This window comes from Poecilia reticulata, linkage group LG2 (genome assembly GCF_000633615.1).
Source record: "Poecilia reticulata strain Guanapo linkage group LG2, Guppy_female_1.0+MT, whole genome shotgun sequence".
In the NCBI taxonomy this organism is placed as follows: Eukaryota; Metazoa; Chordata; class Actinopteri; order Cyprinodontiformes; family Poeciliidae; genus Poecilia; species Poecilia reticulata.
The window spans coordinates 22,491,413-22,502,450 of record NC_024332.1 but is presented as its reverse complement, the minus strand read 5'-3'; the positions used below and the strand labels follow the sequence as shown (position 1 = coordinate 22,502,450).

The window sequence follows — 11,038 nt, the reverse complement described above, 5'->3', positions numbered from 1 at the left end:
TCTGGGCCTCCCTTCTGAAGCTGCTGCCCCCACGACCCGACCCTGGATAAGCGGCATAAAATGCCGGATGGATGGATTAATATTAAAAAATAAGGGCTAAACAAGTTACATACTAATTATTACACTTGATAAATTTCCACCAAAACACAACAAAGTGTAAATTTTTAATTTTGAGATTTACAAAATCTCTTAAAGAAGAACAAAATACATCCAACACACAACTTGGCTCCTAATTGGCTGTCGGTATGTAACATCTTCCTAAAAAATTTACAATTCAGGTTTCTACAAACAGCTGTAAAAGCTTTGTTCAAAGCAATGTACATAGCATACTGGCATGTTGAACTGTTGTGATTACACAAAGGAATCTGCATGCCTTCAAACTGTTCATATAACAGTGGTAGGCCCATACAGTGTGTTTTGAAACGTGATAAAGGGATTATTGTCTGTCACTACGTATTGTCGCTTCAAATGTCCTCATTGTGTTGACTTACATAAGTCTTCTAGGGGATTGTGTCACATGGATATGTGCCAAATAACCCTTTGCACTCTATAGGCCTCCATACCATGATGCTGAGTCAGGGATTTATACAATGAGAGCCACAGATTCTTTGAGTTAGATCAGGTATAAAAGTAGCAGTTAAAACAGTACAGCCGCTAGTGTAGCTCAACTCCATTCTCACAAGAATCGACATTCCCGCCACAACTATGGGGAAGGTAAGCACACTTGCCTTTTTTCTACTGTGTGCCATTTATGAAACTTTCCATATCTTATTTAAAGTTGTTAATATCAATTCACTTCTTCCTAGATAATTTTTTATGAGGACAGAAACTTCCAAGGACGCTCCTATGAGTGCATGAGCGACTGTGCCGACATGTCCTCCTTCCTGAGCAGGTGTCACTCCTGCAGAGTGGAGAGCGGCTGCTTTATTGGCTATGATCGTCCCAACTACATGGGAAACCAGTATATTTTCAGAAGGGGCGAGTATGCTGACTACATGAGCATGATGGGCATGAGAGACTGCATCAGGTCTTGTCGTATGATCCCCATGGTAAACTTAAAACATCTGCGGATTTCTAAGGCGAATGTTGAGGGATTAAAAACAAAACCTAAATGTGATGTGTTGTGTTTTTAACAGTACAGGGGATCCTACAGGATGAGGATCTACGAGAGGGAGAACTTTGGTGGTCAGATGTATGAGCTGATGGATGACTGTGACTCCATCATGGACCGCTACCGCATGTCTGACTGCATGTCCTGCCATGTGATGGATGGTCACTGGCTGATGTACGAGCAGCCCCACTACAGAGGCAAGATGATGTACATGAGGCCTGGAGAGTACAGGAGCTTCAGGGAGATGGGATATGGAGGAACCAGGTTCATGAGCATGAGGCGTATGGTGGATATGTAAAAACAAGTGTTTGTTACAAACACACAATAAGTAAATTAAAGTTTCAAAATGTTCCATCTTGTTGAGTCAAATTATCTTCTTTTGGTGATATGATTTGTGTAATATTTCTAGTCACATGTACTTTGTGACGTTTATGCAAAATCAGGAAATCTGGGAAATGCACAAAATTAACTTCTTTTAAAACTGACACAGTTTTAAAATGTAATGTTTACATTATAAACACTGCAATATTCTAAAAAAGTTTTATACCTGGCACAAATCTACGGGCTAGAACGGGTAAGGACAAGTCAGTTTAAATGCAWGCTGAGCCACTCTGTCTCTCACTCTTGCTTTATTAGATTTAATTTTCATACAAAAAATGAAATATATATATATTGTGCCCATTGACCAGTTCTCATCTTAATGTTATATTTATTTAAAAAGTTGATAAGACTAGAGTTTAATTAGGACGTTCCGCTGTGTTCCACCTTTTGCTGGAATTCAAGCTGCAAGTCTTTTAGGGTTTGTCTCTGCCAGATTTGCACATCTAGTGACTGAAATTTTTGCCCATTCCTCTTTGAAAAACAGCTTAAGCTCAGTCAGATTCAGCTGCTCTGACTAAAGAGTGTTTGTGAACAGTACTTTTCAGATCTTCCCACAGATTCTTGTTTGAGTTTAGGTCTGGACTTTGACTGGGCGATTCCAGTGCATCCCCAGATATTATGCTTAGGGTGGTTGTCTTGTTGGAAGGTGAACCTCCACACCACTCTAACGTCTAACAGCAACATATTTGACAGTGTGCATGGTGTTTCAAGGCTTACAGTTGTGCCATACTCTTTTCATCACCGGATGATGGATTGAACAATGAGATGTTCAAAGTTTGGAAAGTATTTTTATTGCCCAATCCTGCTTTAAACTTTTTTATGATACTGTTTTGTCCTCAATATTTTCTTAACAAACCTCCAAGGCATCAAAGAGCAGCTGGATTTGTACTAAGATTAGATTCCATACACGTGGACTCTATTTAGTCATTAGCACTGTTGCCTTACAGCAAGAAGGTCCTGGGTTAGAATCCCAGCCCGGGGTCTTTCTGCATGGAGTTTGCATGTTCTCCCTGTGCATGCCTGGGTTCTCTCTGGGTTCTCCAGTTTCCTCCCACAGTCCAAAAACATGACTATCAGGTTAATTCCTCTCTCTAAATGCTCCCTAGGTATGTATGAGTGTGTGAGTGCATGGCTGTTTGTCCTGTCTGTCTCTGTGTTGTTCTGCGACTATATAATTTATTTTTAGCTCGTTAAGGTAACAATTGCCTTCGTTACTTCTGCTGGCATAAATGACTCAAAGTGTTGTGAAAAAATGTGCAGGGTCCAGATTAGGTCCTTCAGAAGTTGTGTTTCACTCTGGCTCTCCTTTCTTTCATGTGGGAAATTATAAAGATTCTCCTCAATTTTTTTTTTTTTTAAATTACACTCAATAGTGACACAGTGTGGCATTATCTAAAATTACACCAGGCAAACGCAATATGATAAACAACTACTCGGGTAAAGTTAGCCTTCCTGTGTTTACTCCGTAGGCTCCAGTACAGAATGGACCATTATGGTCATCAACCCATCGGTGAAAAAATTACGATCTCTATTGGTGAAAAATATAACAAAAGATGTCCATTTTTTAAGTAATTATGAGTAATAGGAAAATTACACATTTAGGCCAATATGTTCAACTAATCCTGGATCCTTTTAAGTCCCATGTTAAGGGAACCTCGTGAGTTATCGGGGCATTTTCTGTTTGAGGAAAATAGGGTCATGCTAAAAGTTAATAGGAGTAGTGTGAATGCATAAACTGATTATCTGGGCTATGGAGAAGATCTTCTCAGAGGAATAAGATCTCCTTCTTTAAAAGAAGAAAGTTTGCGTTCATGGGTTCCAAGTTTGCATATGTCCCTGAAAGAATGTACAGCTCCTTTATATTAAGGTTGACAAAATACTAAAAGGATAACGAACATAAATTAAGAAGGGTAAAGAGAATTTGTGTAAAGAATTTATAGGCTGCATAAAGAAATTAAAAATGTTTTAAGTGGTGGATGACTGAATAAAAAAGGATACAGAATGCAAACAAAGAGTGAACAGAAAGGACGAAACTGATGGCAGAACAGAAAATGCTTCTTGGCCTTCTGTATCCCCACCTCTGTCCTGACCCCTGCCATTACTGTATCACCTGTTAAAAGACCCTACCAACCATCTTCTATCCTGTTTTCTATTTCTTCTCTGCCTGATCTAGGGGAGAGTACAATCATCTCTAGATACAGAGGATGAAGCAGAAATACTCTAGATTATCGGTTCTCAATGTGGGCGGTACCGCCCCCCAGAGGGCGTTCAGAGGACGGCAGGGGGCGCTGGCGAAATTTTTTACAAAAGGGGGGCGCTGAGATTCCTTTGGGGGGCGTTTGGTCGAAGGTAAACTTTACACCTTAAATGCACAACAATACCAGTTTAGACTTTGAGCAACTTGGTAAAACTGTGTTGTGTAACATTAAATTATGCTTGGCTGCAACTGTATCGATGGCAGCTCTCCTTCTATTCAGTGTTTGTAGCTTCTTGGTGCAGCTTCGTTCTCCTGCTAGTAGCTTCACCGCATCAGTTCAGAGGTGCTCTGGCTGATGACGTTGCTGAGATTCACTTTGTCTGGTATTTTTGTACATGTTTTGGCAGTTCTGTGATCATGTTAAGCAGCAACTTATATTAAAAGTGTTTTATTTCCATTTGAAAGCTGCACGCTTCCATGGAAGGACAACAGAAAATCGCTCTTATAAACATGTAATTACTAAAATTACGATACCTTCACTTTGTATCACTCTGAAAAATGAACCAATTTAAATAAAGAAATCCCTCCAAGGGTGATACCACGCTAGAGAGCGTTCATTTTATAGCGTTAACACGGGTGCTGTAAGTCAGTGTTTTTCAACCACTGTTCCGCGGCACACTAGTGTGCCGTGAGTGATCGTCAGGTGTGCCGTGGAAATTATTCAATTTCACCTACGGTACCGTATTTTCCGGACGATAAGCTGCTACTTTTTTTCTAAGCTTTGAACCATGCGGATTGTAGCCCGATGTGGCTTTGCTGTGTATTTCTCTTCAGCCACCAGGGGGCTCGGTGTGAACGAAACCATGGTTCGGCTTTGGAGACGGAGTGCTGCGTCCTTAATATATGCAGCAGATTTATTAGGACGCAGCCCTCTGCTGGGTCCTTATGGAAAACTGAGAGCAGCTTCCAGTTTTGTTTTGTTTTTTGTTTTTGTTTTTTTCAAAAAAAAATTGAAGGTGCTAGTATGGTGCGCTCTATAGTCCAAAAAATACGGTAATTGATTTTAAAAGATTTTTTGAAAATGAATTATCTGCAAATAATGCCATCTTTGAGTGTCTGCTGTAGCAGTGACTAGCGGCGKAATCATGTAATTTTCTTACCACTAGATGGCAGTAGGTACACAGCATTTTACATTACAACAAGAGAATYRGTGATGCATGAATGTTACAGGTAGCGGTGAGAGCATTGTATCTAGCCAGACTGTGACGACAGTGATGGAAAGGACAGAGAAGCTCAGCAGTAGTTGGGTTGGAAATAACATGGGTCCATGTCCCACAACATATCTGTGTGAAGTGAGCTTCTCCAGCCTGGCTATTATAAAAACTAAAACCAGAGAGAGACTGAGAGCTGTTGAGAAAGAGCTTTATCTTCAATTTCTGCCAGAAAATCAGCTGTTTTCATCCAAACATGCACAGGTTTCACACTAGGTGGGTAAAATATACAGATATTGACATTTTGTACATGCAACTCTTCATATTGTAACAGTGAATATGAAGTGAAATGTTTCCCAAATATTATTGCTTCTTTCAGAATAAGAATTATTTTCTGTATTCCGGCTAAAAGAATGCTTGTGGATTAGTTAGTTTGTAAAACAGTTTGAAGTTTTCTACAACTTTTTTAAATTTAACACCACAGTGTTGTGGCACTATTCAGGTGTATTTTTGAAGTGGACGTGTTAAGTGCAATTTGAAATAAGAAATGTAAAATGTGATAAAAATGCATTTTTGTGTTTATTTGATTCCTATTCAAGAGTCTTTGATAAGAATGACTATATATGTAATATAGGCGGCTACAGAGTATCTTTGTTTATATTTTTGGTTGGTGGTGTGCCTCGAGATTTTTTCAATTAAAATAATGTACCTTGGCTCAAAAAAGGTTGAAAAACACTGCTGTAAGTGGTCCGGTATGAAACGGGTGTGATAGAACAACAGTACCACAGCACTTTTAAATTTCAATAATCAGAATACCGAAATTATTTCCGTTGTTTTAAAAGGTTTATGTCAGTCTGCCTTTTCCCCATCGATACGCTTCCCGACCTCCCTGCACCTTAGGGGGTAAAAAAAAACCCACATCAGTCCCGCTTCTCCTGCAGACTGCAGGCAGTCCAAGATATATTGGACTTCAAAAAACTTTAGGCAGCTAATTTGGGATTAAAACTCTGGTGCTGGGATCCAGAGCTAATAAGGAGGCATTTGGGTTGGGGCTGAAACTAGAACAGTCTTGGACTGTAGGCAGCTAATTTAGGATTAACACGGATCCAGAGGCAATAGAGAGGCACTCGGCTCAGGGCCGAAGCAGTCTAGTTGAGAACAAGCTTCTTTACTGTTTATAATATTGCACCATCATCAAAGGACTGTAACCTGATACAGTAACAGAACTGAAGTCTGTTTGTCTAAAGAATTAATTGAAAATTTTATTGTTAGCTTACATTATAAAAGCTTGAATGGTCTTTCTCCCTTGTTGTTGTTGGATTTTCTCCAGCCTTATCTTTCTTTGCATGCCCTTATCAGCCWACTATGTTCTTTTAGTCGATCCAAAAACAAGGTGGATGTTGAAAAGAGATTGAGTCTTTTCTGTTATGGCTCCCAAACTTTGGAACAAAATAGTTCTAGACATTGTCCATGCATCTTTGCTTTCCGTGTCTAAGTCTCTTTTAAAAGCAATTTTTTTCCCCATTGTCTACTATTAGTTGTGGCTTGAAATGGTCTTATGTTTTCTCTGCTCTATTTTTGAATGCTTTAAATATTTGTGTATTTTATTAATTTTAATATTAGTACATCATTTTGGCAAACTTGTTTTTAAATGTGCTTTATGGATATATAGGATTTGGATTTGAAAAGTCTAGTGATTTTTTTTATTCTCATCTTTTATAGAAGTAAACCATGGGGTTAGCTTATGTTGGCTATAATGAGAATATTAGCTAAAGAATGATTTATTGTCATTGTAGCCAACTTAAATTAAGACAAAGCCTAAGATTTAATTAGTCTAGCATTTATTTATCAACGTTTACCCCACTGGTTGACTGTTAGTTCATTTAGTTCTTATAAACAAATAAATATTTTATATTATGTTAATTTTTGATGAGTAGATACTTTTCTCCAACTAATGTAAATTATCAAATGTTTTGTTACAGTGTTCTCAATGTGATGGTAAAACGTAAATTTTAGATGACTACTGAGGAAACATCATATACCTTACATACAAGACATCAACACATTATTCTTAACAGTCACATGATTCAGCCTATTGACATGTTACAGGCACAGTTCAAAATGCTGCTTGTTCATATATGACAGAAAAGCCTTTCTAAAGACCAAAGACAAAAAAAAAAAAAAAACTAAACATAACCTCGGCATTCTGTGAAGCTCTAGAGCATGTTGCTGATTCAGGGCTTTTGTAAAGGGGCAGTCAGTGGTGCTTTACATTTGCTCAGGTATAAAAGGAAAGGGTTAAACCAGGTAGGAAGGCAGAACAGGAGCTACAGCAACCACTCATCTGCAGCAACCATGACCAACACCAACATGAACATGAGGGGCAAGGTAGGCAATCCTTAAGAGATTAATAAATTATATGTTGTCAATTGTATCAAATGTTCAATTCTTTCTTTCTCAGATCATTTTCTACGAGGATAGGAACTTTATGGGTCGCCACTATGAGTGCATGAGCGACTGTGCTGACATGCACTCCTACATGAGCAGGTGTCACTCCTGCAGGGTGGAGAGCGGCTGCTTTATGGTTTATGACCACCCCAACTACATGGGAAACCAGTACTTCTTCAGGAGGGGAGAGTACGGTGACTGCATGAGCATGATGGGTTGGAGTGGTTCAATCAGATCTTGTCGTATGATTCCCATGGTGGGTTGGAAACTCATCAGGTTTGTAAAATTGACCTGAACTGTGATGATACCGAAACCAACCTTTGAATTTTCTGATTCAATTCCTTTTACAGTACCGGGGATCCTATAGAATGAGGATCTATGAGAGGGAGAACTTTGGAGGTCACATGCATGAGTGTATGGATGACTGTGACTCCTTCATGGATCGCTACCGCATGTCTGACTGCATGTCCTGCCATGTGATGGATGGCCACTGGCTGATGTACGAGCACCCCCACTACAGAGGCAGGATGATGTACATGAGGCCTGGAGAGTACAGGAGCTTCAGGGAGATGGGATATGGAGGCATGAGGTTCATGAGCATGAGGAGGATCATGGATTCCTGGTATTAAATATGTTTAATGCCGGTGAATAAAAGTATCTTAAAATTATGATAATTTTGTCATGATTGTTTATTAACACCTGATTCATGAGGTTCATGAGCTTGAGGAGGATCATGGATTCCTGGTATTAAATGATTGACTTCACTGAATAAAAGTAATTCGAGCAACTGAGATCGTTCAAGATTATTGAGCTACCGAAAGGTTAGCTATAAGAAATATGAGACACAAATCTGAATTATTTTTACAGAAACACTTTGTTTCTAACAGAAAATAATGCAAGCATTCCTAAAAAGACAAATACATTTAACCATTGTTTTCATTCACTATTAACAAAACGATCGTTAACATAAATAAAGGCTTGAAAACATTGGTTTCTGCGTAATTAACTTTAATACATCAGCTAAAAAGAGAAACATATTTTTTAAAGTGCTATTGACGTTAAATTCACCAGGTGTTGGTGATAACCGAAGTAAGCCATAGTTAGAAAGAAACCAAAACAAATATGTTCAGAAATTCAGCTAAGTGTGAAATGACACAGGGAAAAAGCATTAAAAATATGCAGGAAGGGTGGGGAAAAAATGCATGGAAAATTTATCAGTGATCAGAAAGCGATCCTGCTCCTTGTCAGTGCCACTGAATATCAGCTAGTTCAGTCCGAACTGATCGCTTATAAAAGTGCGTCTTTTACCAAGGTGTCACACAAGGAACATTTCATAATAGGTAAAAGCAAAGAACTCTGTCAAGACATCAATCCATTCATCTATCCATCCATTTTCTTCCACTTATCCAGAGTCTGTTCATGGGGGCAGCAGCCTAAGTATGGAGAACCAAACTTGCCTCTCCCTGGCCACTTGGGTCAGTTCCTCTGGGGGAATCAATAGGCAATTCCCAGGCCAGCCGAGAAACATGGTGCCTCAAACGTATTCCTTGGTCTTCCAGAGACACGGTCCTAAAGCTACCAAAATGGATCACCTCAACACCTTGACTGCACCTAGAAATTCTGTCCATAAAAGTTAACAAATTTGGTGTCAAAGGGCAACCTTGGTGGAGTCCAATTCTCATCAGAAACTTGCCCGATTTACTGCCCGCAACGCACATCAAGCTCCGACATTAGTCATACAGGGACATAACAGTCCGTATTAAAGGGCCTGGTATCTCATACTCCCGGAGTAGCCCTCACACGATTCCCAGAGGGAAATGGTCAAATGTCTTGACCAAGTTCACAAATCCCTTGAAGACTGGTTGGGAGAAATCCCATTCACCCTTCAGGAACCTGCTGAGGCTGCAGAGGTGGTCCAGTGTTTCACGACCAGGACAAAAACCACACTGCTCTTTCTGAATCTGAATTTCAACTAACCAACACACACTGCTCTCCAGAACTCCTGAATAAACCTTACCATGAAGGCTTAAGAGTGTGACCCCCCGTAGCTGGAACACACCAACCTGGTCTGCCAATGCAGGGGAACAGTGGATGTCATGAGCCAGCACAAACCCACAACATTGGGAGCCCTGAGGAAAAAAGGACCAATCTCATCCTCCCCCTGGACTGACCACCTGGGTAACTTCAGAAACATGCTTGTGAGATTGAGGTCTTCGCAGTTTTGCGCCCAATGACCCACACCATCATGAGTTGAGGTCAGCAGTACACCATCCCCACTATAAAGAGTGTTGGTGGTGCACCAACCCCTCAGGGAGATTGGTTCTAGAGCCAGAACCGTGTATCCAGGTGAGCCAGGCTATTTTTGACCTGAACCTCTCAACCTCGCACACCAGCTCAGGTTCCTTCCTGACCTAGCTCTTGGGACATTGTATGTCCCAAGAGTCACCGTCTGTAGCCCAGGATCAAACCACCAAGTTCCCTGCCTTTGAGGACCATTGTGTGATCCCACATTGCAAGACCTTAGAAACCTTATAATTGCAAAACATTCTGATGGCACTGTTTACAGAAGGATTTCTAAACTATTGAACATTCCAATGAGCACTGTTGTGGCATAATGCAGAAGTGGAAAGTACATACTTTGACCATAAACTGAGCATGACCAGGTGTTCATCACAAAATTTCTGATAAGGATTGTCAAATATTATCAGAAGAGTTGTCCAAGAGCCAAGGATCATTTGCGAAGAGCTGCCATTAGACATGGAAGTAGCAATTGTTTTAAAGAACACAATGAGCAACTCTTTCAGCAGCCATAGCTTCTAAAAATTGCATGCACAACTCCATTGCATACTGAAGCTTATATGAAGTTTGCTGCTTTTGGACTAGTCTCTAAAGTACTGGGATAAGATAGCATGTTCAGATGAGAGCAAAATTGAAATCTTTGGAAGCCATAACACCAACCATGTTTGAGCAACACTATCGTCACATTGTCAATGAATGCATTGACTTTCATTCATATGCAAGTCAATACATTGACAGTACACCACCCCCACAATAAACAGTGTTGGTGGTGCACCAACCCCTCTCAGGGAGATTGGTTCTAGAGAACTGAACCATGTGTAAAATATGAATGCACTGACTTGCATTCATATGCAAGCCAATGTCTCTTTATAATTCCAGGACATCTACAGTGAAATACAGAGAAACGACTTACTTTGTTTGCAACACAAGAAAAAAWTTTTTTCCATAGGCCCACACATTTTTACAAATGTAATAAATAAATTACAGATATTCTATCTCGGGCTACACAGCTCCAAACGAGTGTAAAGAAGTGCCAGATGAAACAATGGCAAAACATAAAATTAAATTCTGTGGTTAGTGTGAAATGTATCATGTACAATTTTGTTGAAAAATGTACCTGAAATACAGATCCTACAGATCTAGCAGTAACCAGGACTGGGGGTGGTTAGTACAAACAAACAAACAAACAAACAAAAAAATTACAATCAATGAGATAAGTAGGTATGTAAATATATTTTCACAAACATTGGTTTGAATAGCTTGTAAAAACTGCATTCACTGAAATTACTCAGGGTATTTTTTGCCAGATATAACATTTGGTTTATTCAACTTAAACATTTAAGTGTAATCCAAAATCAAAAACCAAACAATTCTGTGATTTTTTTCACAGTG

General features: G+C 39.6%; 3 protein-coding genes across 4 annotated transcripts in view; all 3 read left to right on the top strand.

Annotated features, from left to right (window-relative positions):
• Positions 1-11,038, top strand: part of LOC103456941 (gamma-crystallin M3-like) — a 28,680-nt gene that overhangs the window by 15,774 nt on the left and 1,868 nt on the right. The window lies entirely within an intron of this gene.
• On the top strand, positions 607-1,465 carry LOC103482069 (gamma-crystallin M3-like). The gene is made up of 3 exons (XM_008437989.1): positions 607-714; positions 807-1,049; positions 1,137-1,465. Exons 1-3 carry the CDS (start codon positions 706-708, stop codon positions 1,407-1,409), a joined length of 525 nt encoding a protein of 174 aa, XP_008436211.1. The 5' UTR covers positions 607-705; the 3' UTR covers positions 1,410-1,465.
• On the top strand, positions 7,197-8,016 carry LOC103482054 (gamma-crystallin M2-like). The gene is made up of 3 exons (XM_008437969.2): positions 7,197-7,288; positions 7,362-7,604; positions 7,699-8,016. Exons 1-3 carry the CDS (start codon positions 7,256-7,258, stop codon positions 7,975-7,977), a joined length of 555 nt encoding a protein of 184 aa, XP_008436191.1. The 5' UTR covers positions 7,197-7,255; the 3' UTR covers positions 7,978-8,016.

Bases quoted from the DNA above. Each gene is read 5' to 3' on its own strand.
- LOC103482069 (XM_008437989.1), top strand. The intron at 1,050-1,136 runs GTAAACTTAAAA...TGTTTTTAACAG, and splicing joins CTTGTCGTATGATCCCCATG to TACAGGGGATCCTACAGGAT.
- LOC103482054 (XM_008437969.2), top strand. From the start codon at position 7,256: ATGACCAACACCAACATGAACATGAGGGGCAAG. The intron at 7,289-7,361 runs GTAGGCAATCCT...TTTCTTTCTCAG, and splicing joins ACATGAACATGAGGGGCAAG to ATCATTTTCTACGAGGATAG. The intron at 7,605-7,698 runs GTGGGTTGGAAA...TTCCTTTTACAG, and splicing joins CTTGTCGTATGATTCCCATG to TACCGGGGATCCTATAGAAT.